At 34.6% G+C, this 20,913-nt stretch overlaps 2 protein-coding genes and 1 long non-coding RNA gene across 8 annotated transcripts; 1 reads left to right on the top strand and 2 right to left on the bottom strand.

Moving 5' to 3' along the window:
- Window positions 1–301: 301 nt before the first annotated feature.
- Window positions 302–2,692, bottom strand: LOC140807916 (pentatricopeptide repeat-containing protein At1g33350). The gene has a single exon (XM_073164874.1). It carries the CDS (start codon window positions 2,644–2,646, stop codon window positions 1,072–1,074), a length of 1,575 nt encoding a protein of 524 aa, XP_073020975.1. The 5' UTR covers window positions 2,647–2,692; the 3' UTR covers window positions 302–1,071.
- Window positions 2,693–5,711: 3,019 nt separating this feature from the next.
- Window positions 5,712–11,813, bottom strand: LOC140808104 (uncharacterized). 5 transcript variants are annotated; one of them, XM_073165124.1, is made up of 8 exons: window positions 11,624–11,812; window positions 11,271–11,347; window positions 10,627–10,869; window positions 10,355–10,463; window positions 9,873–9,993; window positions 9,053–9,784; window positions 6,515–8,126; window positions 5,712–6,314 (listed from the first exon to the last, which is right to left on the bottom strand). In XM_073165124.1, the coding sequence occupies exons 3-8, from the start codon at window positions 10,817–10,819 to the stop codon at window positions 5,902–5,904; spliced, it is 3,180 nt and encodes a 1,059-aa protein (XP_073021225.1). In that variant the 5' UTR covers window positions 10,820–10,869; window positions 11,271–11,347; window positions 11,624–11,812; the 3' UTR covers window positions 5,712–5,901. The 5 variants fall into 5 exon arrangements, with proteins under 5 accessions (XP_073021225.1, XP_073021224.1, XP_073021226.1 ...); XM_073165123.1 differs by having other exon boundaries at window positions 10,627–11,408; XM_073165125.1 differs by lacking the exon at window positions 11,271–11,347.
- Window positions 11,814–17,386: 5,573 nt separating this feature from the next.
- LOC140808105 (uncharacterized) lies at window positions 17,387–19,747 on the top strand. 2 transcript variants are annotated; one of them, XR_012112814.1, is made up of 4 exons: window positions 17,387–17,793; window positions 18,785–18,968; window positions 19,179–19,276; window positions 19,449–19,747. It is a non-coding gene; the product is annotated as an uncharacterized lncRNA (long non-coding RNA). The 2 variants fall into 2 exon arrangements; XR_012112813.1 differs by having other exon boundaries at window positions 19,179–19,747.
- Window positions 19,748–20,913: the final 1,166 nt, after the last annotated feature.

The following is a 20,913-nucleotide window of genomic DNA, read 5'->3' as shown; positions in this document are numbered from 1 at the left end:
CTAAGAGTATTATTTTTTACTGTGAATATGAGTAGAATTGATCCGTCTCACAGATTAAGATCGGTGAAACAGTCTCACATGAGACGCACTCTCTATTAGTTACACAAGATATGTATCACGGTAATATATATAACTTTTTTTAAAATTAAAATATGTTACATAATACTTTTTTGTAAAAATAACTAATAAAAAAATGATATTTTTTGAATGAAAAATTATATTTTAGACAAAAAATTCATTAATTGGATCGAATACGAGATTATCACAAAATCGACATGAGATACAAAATCAAGGAATTTTTGTGTGTTCATTTTTCTAAGTGAAATTGTATTATTGATCAGTTCAGACTTCAGATCATTTATTTACACAGGGTTGAAATTAAATCAAAGCAACTTGCAACCAAAAGATCTTCCCATTATCATAATTCCACTCTCTTAAATCTTACCTGCTAGAAAAGGCATTCTTTAACTCCTCTAATCCTCAGGATGGAACAAGGAAATAAAATTAAGCGACGAACTAAAAGAGTGTTGCTTCCTCAAATTCAAAAACAGGAAAAAAGAAAAACACCACCACCAAAGGTGTCACAATCTCTCATTGCTTGAGTTCATTCGAGCTCTATCCAAAATGGAAAGTGAATTCTCAAAAATACCGGATTGCTGCGCACTTGGACATTCTTCCTATGTTTCTCATATACTCCACTGGGCAGCTCTCCGAAAATTGAATATTGAGGGTAATAATACGGTGTGAATTATTGGCTTCAACACAGATCTGAGGCTAAACTGGATTTAAATGGCTCTCCTAAGATATCCACTGGATGGTTTTGGAGGACATTACAACAGGCTGGTTTTCGTAATGTGTCTAAGGTTCACTGAAACCATGACGTGACGTCCTGGCCCTCGTCGAATTGAAGGAAAAGAACAAAGGCCTTTGCAAGTATATGAAATCAACCCTTTCAGCAACTTGATGTAATCATTTCCGTATACTGAAAACAGATTGGCAGTAGTTACCAGCCGGACTCGATGTGTAGTATCTCACTTGTGAGGACTTGTGGTGGAAAGCATGATGTATATACTAAGGTGAGTCAGCCAGACATTCCAAAACTGCATAGATTTGCTCGGTTCTAGGATGAGATTTATCGACACAATAAAAATGATGAACTTGGTTTTTAACCTCTATCCAACTGCAACCAGGCGCGTCCTTGTAAGTATACTCCCGAGGCATCTTTTTCCCTTCCTGCACCTCATCCCGTTCTTCCATTTCCAGACACAAGTTAGCCAAGATTGCACCATGACCAAAATTCTTGGGATTGATCTCAATCAAATTTTTAACTGCATAGTCAGCGAAGTCCGCACATCTATGAATCTTACAGCCATTAAGCATCGCACCACAGACAACCTCGTCAGGTGGAATCCTCATACCCTCCACCACTTGCACAGCTTCTTTTATTCGACCTGCTCGACAAAGAAGATCGATCAAGCACCCATGATGCTCAATTTGAGGCTCAATTCCGTACTCATGAATCATCATATCATAATAATATAGCCCCTCAACAACCAATCCGCCATGACTACAAGCATTTAACAACCCAATAAAAGTTACTCCGTCAGGCTTTACTTCATCTGTCCTCTGCAGCATCTCTTCAAAAATGCTAATCGATTCCCCAATTTGCCCGTGTAGCCAACAACAATTTATCAAAGAATTCCAAGACATCAAATTTGTTTCTTTGGTATTATTAAAGACCATTCTAGCCTTCCCATAATTCCCACATTTTCCATACATATCAATCAAACCATTTGTGACAAATAAATCCAAACTCAGCCCATTCCGACACACATATCCATGAATGCACTTCCCCAAATGCAGCAACCCCGCTTTCCCAGAAGCTGACAGCACAGACACTACTGTAACTTGATTAGGCTTGTTCCTTCCAGCCGATCCCTCCTCAACTATCATCCTCCTGAAAAATTCAATAGCCTCTGAAAACAACCCGTTCTGCACGCACCCTGAAATTATACTATTCCAAAAGGGCGTATCTCTAATACCTTCGGGCATCTCATCAAACAGCAAAACCGCATTCCCCACCAGTCCCACTCTTGTATATCCCGAAAGCATTGCAGTCCACGACATCACACTCCTATCCGACATTTCATCGAACACCTTCCTCGCAGCACCAATGTCAACACAGTACCTCGAGTAGGCATCCAAAATCGCCGTTTGCACAGCCGGGGTTTCACCATAACCAGATTTAACCACCTGGGCTTGCACCAACTCCGTCCCATGCCTCTTCAAAACAGCTGGATACGACTTCAAAATAATGGAGAACACGAAATCGTTAGGCTTTGACCTGTTTTCACGTAGCATGCGACGGTAAAGGAGCACTGCGGATGCATGATCCGATAACGGTGCGTATGCCGTGATCATGGCGGCATACAGGTAAATATTAGGGGAGTTGAATTTATCAAACAAGAGGCGAGCATACCCAAGATTGGAGAGATGAAGCGTGCAGAAACGGATGAGTTTGAAAGCGTAGAAATGCGTTTGGCCATGGCCGAGAACGGTGAGATGAGCTTGTAGCTGTTTGAGGTGATTGAGGTTACTGCAATTATCGAGGATCGACAGTACATGCCTGTTGAGGGAGGAAAGCATGTGAAGACCATACGGACAGCACCCAAAGTAAGTAAACGTGAAAATTGCTTTTTCGGCGTTCGAACTTTGGGATAATCCGAAAATCCAAACCCAAAAAATAAAAAATCGGATTAAATTTTTAATTCGGATATATTTTTAAAACTGAAGTTTATAGAACTCCTTTGGATAATGAAAGTCAAAATCAAAATTTAATAAAATTATTGTATTTTTATGATTTATATTTTTGTAAGTTATATGCATTTATATATTTTAATCAATTTCTTTTGTAGAATTGGAATTGAATTTGGATGAAATTAAGAGTCGTGTGTTGGTGGATTTGCTAAGCTGTGGAAAGAATTTAAGTGGATTTCAATCAATGTCATTTTCAATTGATCAATATTTTCAGTATTTTCAAAATAGCTTAATACATGATTAGATGTATTAGAAGAGCTCTGTTGAGAGACCATCACAATCTCTTAAATAATTTGAACGATCAGCAATGCCAAGTACATAATATGATTATAACCAATGTTGATTCGAATACAAGAAATATATGGATGGACGTATTGCAAAAACACTTATTTGCAAAATTATGTCTGTTTGCTTGAGATCAAATGGAGAAACTGTTTTGAACGTGACATCCATTGGTATAATATCTCTTCTCCTCCCTGGTGGAAGAATTGCTCATTCTTGCTTTTTAATTCCATTTAATCATAAAGAGTAATCAACATGCAATATCGTACTTTTGGAGACATTACAAAGTTTTGAGATTGAAGGAAAACATGAGACTACATAATTGAGTTCTGATCAAGAATATGCTGAAATGAAACAATTTTGGATTGGATTTCTGATTTAAGAGATGGAAAAAATTGGAGAAGCAAATGATGGTTATGCAACAATTGATATTCCTTGTGAACTTTCAATGATCCTATTGTAACAATTGTTGAAAACACATTTTTAGTGATGCAACATTTTTTTAGCAAAAAAACTATATTGACCTCGACTCTTGATGTTGTTCAGTCCGTAAAATATTGATTTATTGCATGACATGCATACGAAATTCCTTGTGAAATATTTTCAGTGATGCAACATATTTTTAGCAAAAAACTATATTGACCTCGACTCTTGATGTCGTTCAGTCCGTAAATGAATACATGATTTATATGAAACATTCATAGGAAGATTGTATCTAAATTCTATACAACTTGCCATTCAGATAAAAATATTGATTTATTGCATGACATGCATACCCTTGAGTTCTTAAACACAATCAGGTGTTCTGGAACACCAAATCACGAGTTAAACTTGAATGTAGGAACTCCGGTTATGTTGTTGCAGAACATATATCATTATATTGGACTATGCAATGGAACTAGATTGATTTTGATAAGGCTTGGAATGTTTTGGAAGGAAAGATTCTAACTAGAACTAATGTGGGTCATCAAGTTATTATTCCAAGATTGTCATCGAGTTCTTCTGATCAAAATTTCATTGCAAATTCCAACGAAGATAGTTTACTTTGATTGTATTATATGCAATGGTCATCAACAAAAGTCGGGGCCGATCTTTATCTCATGCAGGACTTCTTCTGAAACAACTAGCTTTTAGTTATGGTCAGTTTTATATCGTTGTATCCAGGGTTACAAATTCTAAATATCTAAAAAAATTATATATGCTAGTGATAGCAGAAAAAATCCAACGACAAATATTGTATTTAAATAAATTTTTCATAGAATGTGAAAAAATTTGTTTCTTAATTAATCTCTTTTTTTTTTTTGCATTTTAAAAATCTTACAATTTTAGTAATTATTTTTTAATAATATCATCACGTGCATCACACAAGTTAGATACTAATATTTTTAAAATTGAAGTTTAATAATTTTATTTAGATTTTATATTTTATTAAATAATATTTAGTAAATTAAGAATATTTTGTTAAAATTTAGTTGATTGTTAATTATTTAATTCTTCAGACTTTATATCGAAAGTTTTGAAAAATTTTATTATCTAAGTTTTGGTAATCGATAAATAATAGTGTCAAGTTGTTTCAGATTCAAACACTCTTTAATTTTAATTTCAAGTTTGCAGACCGCTAGATGTTTCAAACTTTGTTCAACCTTAGATCTAGCTACAATACGGCATTGTCCTCCAAGTGCAAACCAAGTGGCACACAAATTGGCTAGACGAAGTTTTCAACATCGAAGAAACTTTGTTTTTTTTTATGATTCCTTCGTTTCTTAGACCACTAACCACTTGTAAACTATGATTTGTTGATTGTTTAATGATATTGATTCATTCAAAAAAAAAAAAAACAAACAAAAAAAGTGAGTTGTTGCACAGCCTCTTTGTGACCACTAGGTGCCAACATCTCCGTCATCCGGACCGACCCCTGCCCCTCTTGCGGTGGGGTGTGCGACATATGCGCCACTTCGAAACCTAAGACTCTTTAAATTTCGTATCATTTTGGTTTTGGTTCGATGGCTCGTTTATTATCACAATAGTTATAAATGTATTTTTTTAAATTAAAATAATAGAGTAGTTAGATAAAAATACTCTCTTTTGTTAATGAAATAGAAATTGAAAAGATAAAAGACAAAAATTTGTATGAGATGGTCTCACGGATCGTATTTTGCTAGACGAATCTCTTATTTAGGTTATCCATGAAAAAATATTATTTTTTATTGTAAATATCGGTAGAGTTGACCCGTCTCACAAGAGACATACTCAAGATAAAATAGACACATGATCCAAAGTAGACATAAAAATATCTCGCACCTAATGTATTTAAGCCTTTAATTAAATTATTAGTTTTTATACAAAATGCAGGGGACTATTTTTTCATGCCTCTTGAATTTTGTCTTCTCCTCTCTAACTATTTGTCCACGTTAGGATTTTCCCATTATTATTGTCTTTTTCCAAATATATTATTACACGTACTTTTCTTTCTTTCTTTCTTTCTTAAAATTGACGAAAAACCCAGTATAATAATATTTATCAGCCGCAATTTGATAATCCAATAGAAAGTGACAAATGAAATATTGAATGTATATTTTATTTCCTTGAGAATTTACCACAAAAGCAAATAGTAACAAACAAGGAAATTGCAATTCCTCTATTATGATCAGCCAATCAATAGAATCAGAACTTTACAAGAATATAATCAAATCTCTAAGTGGGAAGTATATATATTTTTCTTACAAAACAATTAGAACCAACAAAAAGCTTGCAAATAATAGTAGAAACACATTGCAATGCCACAAATGCAGGAGAATCCTCCTACATGATTGTGCAATTACACTTGGACTCCAACTTCGGAGGCTTCAAGCTGTCGCACTTGTATGGAGATTTATCGTGTGGACTGAACTTCTCTTCAGTTTCAGCATCTATGGAAGTGGGTTTTGGGCCGGTTTCCAACTTCTGTCGAGTTTTCTGGGATCTGGAATTATGTTTGCAGGTGTTTCTTGACCTGATATCCCGTCTGTCTGAATTGGATTTGGAAGCAAATGTAACCGCTGGTTGCAGAACTGGTTCCACTCGCGGTGTTTCTTTATCTATTGCAATGTTTGCAGCTTCATACGCGAGATTGTGGACAATGGAGCTGCAGAAGAGGATTGCATCTGTTGCTTCTTCTAGGGTCAGGCTTCGGGACTTTCTTCCGCCGGATTCTTCTACCATAACAGTTGATTCTTCTACGATTAGAATGAAAGTTTTAAGATTAATTAGAGAATAACATTTGAAAAGGTCAAGCCTACCACTGCAGAATAAGATTAGGATACAATAACAAGACAAGATCATTAAATATGGGTAAGAATAAGGAATACAAATCTCGAGCATAAGAAAAAGATAAGAGAACCGGGAACACAAACATTCGGAATCCTGATGCACATACCAGGGACACCACGGGATGAATCTGAAATATCAAATTCTTCAAAAGCTGCTGTAACGTCATTTTGTGCCACTGAATCAGAGGGCTCCAGTAACTCATCTGTGTGGGAATTAATGGAATCTGCATCAGAATGAGAAGCATTCTCCAATTCCATTTCTGATTTAGTATCCAAAGAGCTTGGATGGTGAGCTTCTTCGACATCCATTACCACAGGACACAAACTTTGCATCTCATCTTCCCCATGACCAAAGGGCTGCGAATGTGCAGACAGGGTATCTGCATCCATTGAATTATTAGAATCAGAAGTTGAAACTGGCAAAGCTGAAATATCTTCGGAGTGGACATTCATGAGATGGTCAGTTAATTCAGCAGCAGATTTAAAGATATTGCTTTCAGAATCCATATATTCAGAAGCCAGAGATTGTTCACTTGGATCTACACATTTCGCGGCCCCTATACTAACTTCATGGCAACTTGGCGCGGCACTTTGGACCAGGAAGCAATGACTTGAAGCACCAGACAAAGATGAAGCAGATCGTTTGTGCTTTGTAGGCATATCAAGCATCCAATTTTCTCCATCTGATTTTCGGCCACTTGATTGCCTTTGAATCCGAGTTTCTATTTTCCTTGAATAGCCCAAATCAACAGAAGATGATACAGATGCACCGCTATGTCCAATGGAGCTTCTTATGCTATTCATAGAGTCCCTCATATAGGAGAAATCATCATAGCAGGTGGCACTCGCAGTAAAACTCCTGCTTTGGACAATGGATCCTCTGCTGCTACTCGATTTCTTCAGTAGCAAAGAAATGCCTGCTCCTTCGGAAACTTCCACCCTTGAATTTAAATTGGCCTCACCATGCTGCAACTGCTGGTGGCCAAAGTCAGCATACAGATGATGAATAATCTCCTGATCAGTGGCAGAAGTCGGTACCCCTTCCTCAACCAGAAGTGCTGCAGGATTCTGACTTGGCTCGATATAATCAATCACAATGTTAACAGAACAGGTAGCTTGCAATGGTTCTGGAGCAGACTGGTCCAAAATCTCAAGCGAATTATGACTTGTATTTATTTCCAAATTTGTACACTTCGCACAAAGTTGTAAGGATCCTTCCCTCATACCTTCATTCATAACTTCATCTGAAGGAAAATTGAGGCCACATTTCGAGCATATTGCCATATCTGGTGGGCCATCACCATTTGAATGATCATACACAGCTGCGGCTTTGTCAAGTTGGCTATTTCTGTCTGTAACAACCAACTGAGAATTTGCAATGGAGGGGCCATCGATTTCCCCATCGTTACTAAGAGTGGATTCTTCCATGATCTTGCTCCCAAAATCTTCATTCAAACCATCAGCTTGATCCATTGAAAATACTTCATCCTGCAAATTAAGATATTGTACTTTCACACTTTCACAGGTCAAATCTTCCTGGTTTAGCTCAATTTCTCTTGTATGAAGTGCTCCACTTGTTCCTTGGTCAGAACTGGCATTGCTGCTAGTTGTGATTGAAGAATTTCGGGATGTAAGAGAATGATGATGCACACTTGCAAAAGTTGAACTGGGGACACTGGACAAAAGGGGTCTAAACATATTCTGAGGGCCTTTCTTATCCTGCATACATTTACATGAAAAAAAAAGTCACCATGTGAAATCGCTTATAAAAGATACAGTAGTACATCATGCTTCAGGAAAGGACGTGGCTGTATCATATTTGACTAGTTGGGAAACCATCATAAAGACCAAGATGTGGTCCACAATCTAGAATAGACAATATTTTATTAATCTCAAGTTAACTCCACCTTTTATTACAACCGTTCTACTCCACCCATCCCAAAATTAGTTGAAGTACCCTTCAAATTGTAATTCCATCATGCATCAGCCATTACCACTACTTCTTCCTCAGTGTACAAATGCAAACACCTATTTCCTTGTTTGATGATGATTACGAAGAAACTCATCAAGTCATGTTTTGAATTTTGATGGTGACAATCATTTTTAATTTGGTATACACATCTATTGACATGTGGTATGAAAATTTTGTCAATACATATACAAGACAAGACAAGATAAGAAGACATTTTCCATAGCAACGATAGAGCCATGATTAAATAACAAAAAAAAACTAAAACTAAAACTAGTATGAAAAACAAGAAGATAGTAAATCAAACAAATACCATCCAGAAAATCTGGGAAATCAGGTAAGTAGTGCCAAAAAAACATCAGCATTCTAGGATTAACCACAATGTCACACTTCCGCGATGCAAGGTACAGATGGATGCAACCGCATTTATAACAGGATTGTACACATGCAAAAGTAGACACGCGCATGCAAGATATATTCAGAAAAGGAAAGTCGTTAAATTTTCTATTAAGTGACGTGGTCGGTCACTCAACATAGCAGAAGTCATTGTTGAACTACAATTTGACACTCACAAGCAGAAAAAACAAATATCAAACGACTGGAATAACAAGATAGTATGATCATTGATCCATATACCACGAAACCAATGGTAAAATTAAACATAAAGTTGCCTAACCATTTGTCTGAGCGCCAAGTCGAAGGATCTTTTCGGAGCAGAGCTTGACAAAAATTTAGATGGTTTCTTGGAATATCCAACAGCCCTCATATTTGGGAGAGTCCCTATGCTTCTTGGAGCTGAACGGTCTGAGCTGCTGATAGGAAAGGATTGTGGTGAGTCAGCATCATCATCACCAGATGATGCAATTGAAGCTTTACTATGGACACTAAATGGATCCCTATCATGACTGTGTGACGAACTGACACTTCTAGAAGCTGTTGGAGACATGGATTGTCTTCCAGATCTGGAGCTATTCCTCGATGCCGGAGAAGATCCTCGTACATATGATGCTGGTCTGTCAGCCAGTGAGGTACGAAGATTCGGTGGGGCCTCTAAAGAAAAGCCTGGGATGTTAGATTGCCATGCGTGTATTTTTGGTGAAGCAGAGTTCCCCCGACTTGTCTTGATGGGGGAAGCACCTCTAACTCCTGAAGGGACAACAGAGCTGACTGAACCAGTGCTCATCCTCCTTGGGGTAGGTGTACTAGACAGCAGAGCAGGTTTGGATTTACTCGGTGAGGGCGACAGCCTTCTTGCAGCAGACGGCTGTCGCAAAGTAGGCGGTGGGCTTGAGTGAGTAGCAGAAAATGGCCTACTTCTTGATTGCAATGAATTATTTCTCGACCGAGGAGATGGACTCAAGCGTTGAGGACTTGCACTACCTCTACTATTTCTGTAACACTTCTCTGTCTGAAGTAATACACATTTACAAACAATTTCAGACGAACATGCAAAACAATGAGTCATATCTTAATCAAGTCTTCTTGCAAGATCTTACCGTGGATGATACCGGGATTGGAACGGGTTGACTCCTTGACCTTCCCCTTGGTGCAAGATTAATTGGTGGCACATCATCATCCAAAGAAGTAAATAGAGGAGTTTCAGGAGGCGTTATCAACCTGCAACATATCACAAATGACACAGTAAGAAACATGAGGAGAATGAAATGCCGCCAGTTACCATTTTATGCAACAGAGCGATATAAAACAAAGTAAATAAATTTGTAAGGAAGCTATCTCTAATAGGTATTAATTTTGCCTGAACTTCAATATCAGAACTTCTAAGTTTCAAAAACTTGGATAGAAAAAAAGTTAATGCGTAAACTGGATTGTAGCAAAAATCTAACCATACCGTGTAACCACATCAATGTAGTTACTTTTGGCTCTTTTTTTATACCACAAAATAAAGATCTGAAATACATAATATTTCAAACGAATAAAAGAAAAAAAAGAGTCGAGAACAAAAAAGAAAGAACCAAACCAATCATAGTCATTTTTATCTCCCTCTGTGTTGAGCAGGTCACTGCTCTCACCCCTAGCAGGAACGGAGATTCCAAGCTTATAATCTGGGAAGTACCTAAATTTTGTAGCTGCCAAATGCCATAAACGAAAAACGAAAAACAGAGAGCAACATTTGTCAGCAAGACTGAGCAAATAAATTATTAAAAGAAAAACACAAGGCACATTATTCGCTAAATACCAAAGCCATAAATGCAGATAATCTGAAAGCAGATCAAGGGTGCGAGAACTCACAGAATATGTTATCAAAGTCATCATTCGACTGAAGCAAGAAATTCTCTTTTTCTTTGCTCCGCAACTCGTTAAACAGAGCAAGATCATCGTCATCTCGATAGTGAATCCCGCTCTCCAGACTACGCCCTCTCTTGTGATTCTCTACCCTCATTTCCCTTCCTGGGAAAACCCTCACCGCAGGTGATGAAGGCATTAATTTCGAACCCCCAGCCTTAATTCAGCCTATAGTTTACCAGTCAAACCCTTCAAGAAAAAGACAAAAAATCCTAACTCAAACAGCAAATCATAGAGATCACACAATTTGATCCAGCATGTCCGTAAAGAAAATGCATTCCAACACTTATCCTCTATCACACTTAAGAATCAAATTCCACTTCACATCCAATATATCGAAGAAAAATGTTTTCTTTTGAACCATTAGCACCGATATCATGTACTCTATATTTCTTTGATCGCTCAACAACACTCACTTCAAATAGCACATAAAACTATCAAAATCTACTAAAAAATCCAAGACCCAATTCAGAATACACTTCCACTCCAGACCCACTATAGCTTACAACCAAAGCAAACACTTAACACAGGCAGCAAAATTCAGCAGCTCCAAATAGTAAAACAAGCACAAAAACGGCATTCCACAGTACCCAGTTCAAGCCTCACAGCTTTACTGCAAAACCCTCAAGTCCTCTTAACATTACACGCCCCACAAAGTAGTCTGGATCTGAAGGAAGGTGAGCAGATCAAGAGAAATCCAAGATCAGGTTAAACTGTGGAAAGAAAACCTATAAAAGACGGATGAAAATATGAATAAAGGGCCTAATTATTGTTCACGTGAGAGGTAGATTGCAAGGAGAGAAAGCGAAATGTGCAGCAGGAAGTAGCACCACCGCAACAGCAGCGGCAAAGCAAAAAAGAAAAAAAATGGCAAATGAAATTCATAAGAATAAAAAACACAAAATGTTATGAAGCGATTAACGATAATAATCGTGGAATTTACGTTGCAAACAGTGATCATCTGACATTGTTTTTCGTTTTACTTTACTACTCAATTTCGTTACTGTCTCTCTCACAGACTCTCCGGGTCAGCTTTGATTCTCCCATTTTCTTTTGTTTCTTTTTTCAGCTTTTCCTTCTCTTTGCTCCTTCCTCTCATTTATTTCTTCACATTTTTTCTTTTGTTTTCCACTTCTCTTTAATTTTGCTCCTTTTTTCAAATGAACAATAAAAAGAAGAGGGTAGTGTCATAATATGACATAAATGAGTGGTTTGGGACATAATTCATGGTTTTTTTTGTGGATGATATAATGTTGTTATTGTTGATCTTATATAGTAAATACGAGTTAATTCGACTCGATTTTAATTTATTTAACATGATTACTAAATATAATGTATGTATTGAATTTTTCCAACACAAAAATTCACGTGAGATGATGTCATGAGTCAATTTTGTTTAAAATATATTTTATTTGACTCATCCATAAAAAAAATATTATTTTTTTATTGTAAATATGCACAACATTAACACGTTTTACGAATAAAGATATATAAGACCGTCTGGTACGATTGGTTTTATATTTACATAAAATAAAAGAAGTAAAACAATAAAACTGGGAATCCATCTACATGATTGATCTCATTGTTGGGGCATTGAGCAATAATTATTGTGTTCTAATTAAGAGAGAATGGATGACAAAAAAAGAAACTATTAATTGGATTACAAAATGTGTCTAGTTTTGGTAAAGATGGTAAATATTTCCGTTTGCTTCTGTTTGTAGTGAACAACATTGTCAAAATTTTGAAGGTATTTGCTGTCCTGAGAATATATTGCAATTATTCCTTCATGTTAGGAAATTCGGTGGAGTGTTGCAATACTTTCTTGATATAGATTTTTAAAATATTTAAGAATATGTCTCTTGTCAGACGATCTCACGAATCTTTATCTGTGCGACAGATCAACCCTACTGATTATTTTTTTGCATAACATAATTAACAAAAAATAAATTTTTTATGGTGAAAAATAATATTTTAGACATAAAAACAATAATTTTCGTGGAGTGAATATTTTTCACAAATAAGCATGATTAATTAAAATAAATGATATTTTTGCTAGCATGTTTTTGCTATTTGAATTAATTTCTACCTGCGCCAACCAATACCATGCATATGAATTTAATGTTTTATTATCATGAACTATTAATTAAAAAAACAATGTCAAATTTGATGAAAAAATTCATATAAAATCGTCTCGATCAATTTTGTGATATAGATTTCCAACCCAACTCGATTCATAGAAAAAAAATATTATATTTTATTGTAAAAATATTATTTTTTTATAAAAATTAATCTCATACATATGATTATAAATAGACTCAATTTCATGATCACAAAAACTCGTGTGAGATGGTCTCACAAATCAATTTTGTGATTGTAAATATAAACAAAATTGACTCTTTTCAAAAATAAAAATCTACAAAATCGTCACAATGATTATTCAAACTGCCTTATCAAGATTTTATTTTCCCAAGTATTTGTAGCAATTATTATATTTGAGTGAGGGGAGAGAAACTTCTCTCATACTTTAATATATATATATATATATATATATATATATATATATATATATATATATATATATATATATATATATATATATATATATATATATATATATATATATATATAAATGATTCTTTAACTTATTGGTGTAATGGACCACATAAGCCAACAACGAGAGAACGTTTTAGAATTATACCACTGTGACAGACACTCGATAACTCCCCATCACCAATATAAAATATATATATGTATGTATATGTATGTATGTATTTGTTAGGCAATTAAACATATAAATTATAAATATTAATCCCTTTATTTAAAAGATAATTATCATTACACATCTTTGTCACATAAACTGTCCATCATGTCATTTTAATTGGTTGGGCTGTGGATGAAATAACACCAGTAGCCTTTCTTCCTCAACTTCTTTTATCAAAATTAATCATTGCTTGGGTGTCTATTTACTATAATTGCTAATGATTAAGATTAAGACTATATCATATCACAACCCACCTCGAAAATATCCCGACACGAGTTTTCGAGATTTTTCCAATCTCAATCAATGTCAGGAGAATGATCAAGTATATAATATCCCTCCGATAAGATTAAGGATGTCAAAATAAGATACAGCTCACCAAATCGAAACGATTCAACCCGAAAAAAATCAAGTTTGGGTTCAAGGTTTTCAGGTTCAGGTCAAATCAGATTAGATCCGATAACTGACCCGAAAAAAATGATCGAGTTAAGTTGGGTTCGGGTCCACCCAGGGTTGACCTGAAAATTTTATTTTTTTAAAAAATATATATAACTAATAAATATTGCCGACATTTTTATATTTTGTATATTTGAAAAAATATTTATTTTATATTTATATCATAAATTTTCATAATTTAATATTTATTTGGAATATTTTTTTTATTTTTTAAACAATTGTTTGTTTGATTTAGTAAATATACTTTATTTTTCTATGATTACACTTTTAAATTTAAAACATATATAAGATGTAGATTTTATTATTATGTGTTTACATTAAAATATTAGTATTATTTTTTTTTTGAATTTTATTTAATTTTTTTTAAAAAAATTCAAAATCAGGTGATACGGGTTAATTCGAGTTCAGGTTCGAGTTGAGCATTTTCAGGTTGACTCGGGTTTGAGTTGAGTTGAATTGAGCAATTTTTGAATAGTATTATTTGTCAACCCGACCCAACCTATCTGATTTGACACCCCTAAATAATATCCTCGTTTCGACTCGAGATTATAATTTTAAAAATAATATTATTGAGCTTTAACTCATACATAGATTGGCTAATATATTTAAACTAATTCATCTAAATAAATAATTCATATAGAAAAATATTATTATTATAATTCAAATAAAGTATATTATATTTTACAATATAAAAGAGATTGTATTGTAGCTAGTACACCCTAATTTTTTTTCTTTTTCTGAATATCCAGCTTAAAGGTTCTTGAGACTTCAAGAATAATGAATGGCATTAATTCAATTTTCTTACACATCGACCTCAATTTCTCGCTCTCGGTTAGCTCTTTTTATGTGTTTTTTTCTGTGTATTTTTTTTTATTTTTATCGTCTGAAGATTTATATTTGATGATTGTTTGTATTATATAATGTACAAACGTGCAGATTTTTATTTATTTTTTGTCCATTTCGGCTTTTAAAATTTCTAGTTTCTTTTTTTTTCCTGAAAAAACAAAAAAAGATTTTTTTGGATTAATTTATTATTAACTTGTACAAAAAACCTGTCACGGAGATATTTTGATGTTTCCTTGTATTATTGTTCTTTTTCGTTGTGATTTTTATTGGTATTGTATGTGTTCCTATGTTTTTTTTGCCGTAATCTCTTTTATGGAGATGTAATGCACTGAAGGTGTTTGATTTTTTTTCATATAGATATATTATTTTCTTCCCAGTGCTCCTTGCACTTCTAGACATTGTTTAGGAAAAAAATTTAGGTGGACTTGTCTAAAACTATTTTTGGTGATGTGAAAGTTACACTTTGTGTTTCCATAAAAAATATTTATTGGAATGTCCTCTCTTTACCTCATGGGATATCGGAAATTTGAGTCACAACATTTGTTGGGTATGGAATTGGGAGGAAAAAAAATGAACATGTCTCTAGCTGATTCCATCCCTAATAACAATTAATGGTGTTCTGAAACCGAATCAAACTGATCCATGTTGTGAAACCAAACATAAATATGTTCGGATTTCAAACAATCGTTGTTTAGATTGGTTTTAAAATTAATCAAACTATAAAAATTAATTTGGTTCAAGTTTTAGATAATAATAAAAAAAAATATCAAACCAAATTGATTACATTAATGATTACCTTGTTTTCAGTGACCACCTGCTGATTAGGGTAAGATGACTGCTCATACCCTTCTTCTGACAAATTGTTCTGACACGCCGACCCATGTGGTTCTGACAGTAATGATTGTCAAGCATAAGGTATCTCATACTGGTGCACTCGAGTGAGACGTTATTTTCGAGGTAGCCCAGATAAAAATCCTCCCAGAACTTGTATGAAAGCTCGTGCTTTTGGTAACCCGAGAAGAAGATGTCCCGGGAATTCACCTACCTGGCTACTAATGAGTTCCTTATGCGGCCCTATCAAGATCCGTGCTATCTATTTAATATATCGAATCATTCATGATCTGGGCTCTTCAAAGGGTATCATGTATGAATAGGGATGACAATGGGCCGGGGCGGGGGCGGGTTTGCCATTCCCATCCCCATCCTCGAATGCATCCCCACCCCATCCCCGCCCCCATCCCCGAATGCCATCCCCACCCCCATCCCCGCCCCCATCCCCGTTTTTTCGGGTTCGGGGAATCCCCAAACCCGAAACTTCGGGGATCAACTTACCATCCCCGTCCCCATCCCCATTTCAAAAATAATAATATGGCAAGACGATGACGGATTCGGATATTTTCTCAAACCAAAACTTATGATTATATATTATTATTTGATATAATTTTAATATTAATATAAATATCAATATCAACAATAATAATATTATTAATATTTTAAAAATTATATTATTAATACTAATAATACTATTATTTTATTATTGATAATATATTTTTGGGGTGGGTTCGGGGATTTCGGGGATGAGGATAGTAATCCCATATCCGCCCCGAATTACATCGGGGATTTAAAAAAATCCCCGAACCCGAACCCAAACACGAAAAAATCGGGGATCCCCATCCCCGTTTCGGGTTTTCCCCGCGGGGCCCCAAACCCGCGGGGGAAATTGCCATCCCTATGTATGAAAGAGGTATGATACACATTTAGTTATTTATTTATTATTTGAGTTATAAATGACTACATATTAACAAATAAATCTTTTTTTAATAGTTATGTGCTAATGGTATCACATATCTATATTTTTTTAGACAAATCGACTTGATTTATACTTTAAGTGAAAAATAATATTATGTTATAAAAATCAATAATTTTTACTTAAATCAACAGATATTGCACGATATTTCTTCATAGCATAACTAGCAAAAAAAATGATAGTTTTGCAGCGAAAAATAATACTTTAGACATAAAAAGTAAAATATTTCATGAGACAAATGTTTCACTCAAATCAGTATGTATTATACAATAATTCACAATATGATTAACAAAAAATGATATTTTGTATTGAAAAATAATATATTGCATATAAAAAATAATATTTCTAATGAATCGAATACTTTTAACTCAAATCAGCATATATTACGTAATATTTATTCATAAGATAACTAACAAAAAATGATTATATTTGCATTGAAAAATAATAGTTTGAATATTAAAAATATTTTTCATGAATCGATCCGATAAGATATCAGTCTCATAAAATTGATTCATATTATATTATATATTTATTTAAAATAAAAGTATCTATAATTACTCATATTTCCTAAAAATATGGATAACATATAATATGTACACAAACGTGAATACGTACATTATACGTACATTACATAAATAAATACATACTAACACACGTACTCGCACGTCTTTACTATCCTAATCATTATTTCATCATCTTAACATTAAATTCAAATTTATATATATATAAATTAATTAATTAATTAATTTTAAATAATATTTATATTTCATGGTGCATGTGTTCCGTACACAGTACATATAAAATATAACATAAAGAAAACAATATCAAATGCTCTAACAGGTACGTAGTATGCCCCTGCAGTCTCCGCTAGGTGAGCGGTGGCGATTCAATGTGTTCGGTGCTGCGCGGCCGAGTTTTGCACTCTGTTCGGATTCTCCAGCATTTCACATGACGACACAGGCTTTATTGCGAAGATAAAGGACTTGTTAAGCTTGGAGGAGGTTGAAAAAGTCCTCAATGATGTTGGAGCCAACGATGTTAGGGCTATTCCAGCTCCCAAACGACGTGAGTTCACATATCACAAGGTGATCGCCACAGGTCGGTCTCCTTGGCACGCACGCAACATCTCTCAAGCCCTAATTTACGAGGCAGGTTTTCCCCCCATTCTAATCTGATTGTGTCGGTGTGGCACCCTTAGCAGCTGACAAAAGAACGTAATCAGAGGCGAGACTTACATATGAAGGAGGTAAATTTAAACTTTTATGCAAATGTCGGGAGTGTTAATTTGATCCGTGTTTATTTGCTTAAATGACACAAGCATGGTCGTTGGTTTAAGAACTCCTATCTACACGTGGCGAGGCGCTTTGTACTGAATCCACCACATGTCTTTTATGCCTTCATCGATTTCCACCGTATTTGTACATAGATTGTAATCTGAAATGTGTGTTTGCATGCCTGAATTACTTTGTGTTTGATGGTAAAGGAATTGCTTTTTATGATCTCAAATGGCGTGAGGATGGATAATGGCATCAAAGTTAATGCACTAAATTGCAAAGATAAACAGAACTTACTGATTATAAAACCATTTTATATATGTTATTGGTTTGAAAGGTTGAGTTTTGATGATAAATGTCAGTGAAATTATCGTATGTAAGACTGAGTGGTCGTGGGTTGACCAAAATTTATATTTGGTGTTATTGATGCAACCTAAATATTTCTTACTAATATAATTGCCTTAATTTCATGTCTCGATCTCTATCACAGTAGTCACAAATTTTTTAATCCCCCAAAATCGAAATTTATACCCAAGTTTAAATACAGGAACACCTGCACATCTCCTGCATTAGCTGAGCATAAAACCAATTGTTGTCATTTTATTTCGTGAAAAATCTGTTTTCAGAGCTTTATGAAAATGTTCCGTGGTAAATTTTATCCCACTGGTCAAACTGGTAATATTAGATAGTCATAGCATGCTAAGCATATGTTTTCTACTTTGGATCAATTTTTTATTTTTATTTTTTACTTTGCCTGCTTTTGTTGTTTCCTTCACTTGTTTCTCTATGGTACGGACAGTCATCATAAGTTATTCTCTTTAACTGTGAATTTTATGAAAGCAACAAAATTCATGATTTAATATATGATTTTTAGTTTATCTTAGTCTACCAATGTAGTTTTGGTTATAAGTTATAACAGGCTGACGTTTGATTCATGAATGCTCATTTTGTTCAAATGAGCAGGTTAAGCAAAAACAGAGAGGAGCTGGTAGGATGTTGCCGCCTACAGTTGTAGGGCAAGAAGGGGGGAAGTGGATTCACTCCTCCAATTTTTTATTTCTGAACTATTGCGTCACTAGTCTAGACAATCTTCATCAGTGCTGTAAGTCCTATGACTCATCCACTAGACCGACGTAATGTATACAAGGTTTGGAAATAAATTCCCATTGCCCTTTTCCCCAACTTTCCAGCTTATTAAAAGGATATCCTATCCTCCTTATATATGATCTTAACCGCATCTTATTTTATGGAGTTCATGTGTGTTTAGAAGTTAATTTAAAAGGGATGACATATTGGCGCAGCTAGTAGGGATTTAATATACACCTAATGATTGCATTTATTCTGATATTTGTGACAGGCAAATTGATCGTGCATGCTGTTGATGAGAAAGCGATAGCTTATTACAACTTTGAGGGGCTTTAGACCTCAGATAAATCAAACCCGGAACAAATTCAGGCATGCTACAAATCTATGTTACCTGAGGAATTAGTGCGAAAAATGGTTTCTTACAACATATTAGCAACTTCTGGCTTTCAAAATTTTCAAAAACTCAAAATATCAGAATTCGTGTTTGCAGTGTGATGTTTAATTTACTTGCTTGCACCTTCCAATGTTTGAATAACTACAGGATCTGGAGAAGGCTTTTGTCAAGGTTTGCAGAAAGAATAACTCCAAAAAACCTTCAGAACCACGCAGATAATCTCGGTCGATGCCATTGACCACTGTGTTTCAGAAGCAGAAATCCCGATCCATCTGTATATTTTGTATGCTTCAAGAATGCTAAATTGCCAACGCTCATTGCTTTATTATTGGAATAACATGCATAAACATGTTTAAAATTTCATGTTTTATTGTTGTTTATTGGGTTGCATTTGGATTGAGAAATTTGAAATCCTTGATAAATAAGATTAGAGGAAGTTCAAATCCTTATTTATATTATAATTATAATAATCACAATGGATTTCAAATGTGACTTCAATAGTTTAAGGATTTGAAATCCATTTTGATTAATATAATTGTAGTGTGAATAAGTGCAGAGATGAATTTGAATATGTTTTGTATAAGTTATCTATACAATAAAAATACGATTAAATCCATGAATTTCAAATCCTCACATTCAAACAAAAAATTGATGTTTGATGTAATATCCAAATGTTCTACCGCAACTTTGAGGCTCTAGTAATTCTCCTATGTAAAGTTGAAGTATGACTGATTTTGCCATCTTCTCGACCTTGTTGAAAAGTGGCTCCAGTGGTAGCACGGTTTAATAAGATGCTACCCACCTAAAGTTCCATAGTGCAGGTCGCAGCAAATTTTTTGGTCATGTGGGTCTACACCTTTCCTTGTGGATCTCACATGGACGAAAGGATTTTGGACTATTGAATACCTTCTAGCCACTACCTTCAGGGTAGTACTGTATCAACCTGGTGCGGACTGCGGGAATTCTCAGGTTCTTACTCATGAACAAAACAGGCTATAAAACGTTATTTATAAGTGAGATATAACGAATGTCGTGAACCTGCAGCGTGGAGAAGACTATCTGTAGTTAGTAATGTAATGAATTCTTTGAATCATCATACGTGACTCCAGATAGATACCGAGAATTTCGAGTCGGTGTCTGCACATTTTACATGCAGAAGACTGCATATTTGAATATTTTTTCAAATTAAAACGTGTCGGTATTGTGGTTTTTAATTTAAAGAAAGAGATGTTGACAATCGCTATAACTACTTGATTGCAATTGTCAATTGACTAAAGAGGGAAAGTGATGTGAACGGTGGGTCAATCAAAAACTTATTTCATATAAATAATCAGAAACTACAAAATTGAAGCCCGTGTGTGGTCCAGTTCTTTTATAGTTGTCGTATTCATTTTTTCATGTTCACCACGTAAAATTAGCTAAATAAACCTTTTCCCTCTCTGTAGGGAAATTTGGGAAAAGTGTGAGGAAACTATAAAATAAAGTAGAAAAGTGAAACGTGGAAGATTATTATCTGAGATGGGTTTTCTAAGAGGACTCTTTCATCTTTTGATTAAACTATCAATCGTCATAAATTTGACACAAATTCCAATCATCACTTGAAAAGTGACTC

This window comes from Primulina eburnea, chromosome 12, assembly GCF_022965805.1.
Source record: "Primulina eburnea isolate SZY01 chromosome 12, ASM2296580v1, whole genome shotgun sequence".
Taxonomy (NCBI): Eukaryota; Viridiplantae; Streptophyta; class Magnoliopsida; order Lamiales; family Gesneriaceae; genus Primulina; species Primulina eburnea.
This window is presented reverse-complemented; position numbering and strand designations above follow the sequence as displayed.

What these genes read in the sequence shown, in the direction of transcription:
- LOC140808104 (XM_073165122.1), bottom strand. Translation starts at nt 10,819, where the DNA reads ATGCCTTCATCACCTGCGGTGAGGGTTTTCCCAGGAAGGGAAATGAGG. An exon ending in CAATCCCGGTATCATCCACG is followed by an intron (nt 9,785 to 9,872) that starts GTAAGATCTTGC and finishes GTATTACTTCAG; the next exon opens with ACAGAGAAGTGTTACAGAAA. An exon ending in ACTTGGCGCTCAGACAAATG is followed by an intron (nt 8,127 to 9,052) that starts GTTAGGCAACTT and finishes AAATGTATGCAG; the next exon opens with GATAAGAAAGGCCCTCAGAA.
- LOC140807916 (XM_073164874.1), bottom strand. Translation starts at nt 2,646, where the DNA reads ATGCTTTCCTCCCTCAACAGGCATGTACTGTCGATCCTCGATAATTGC.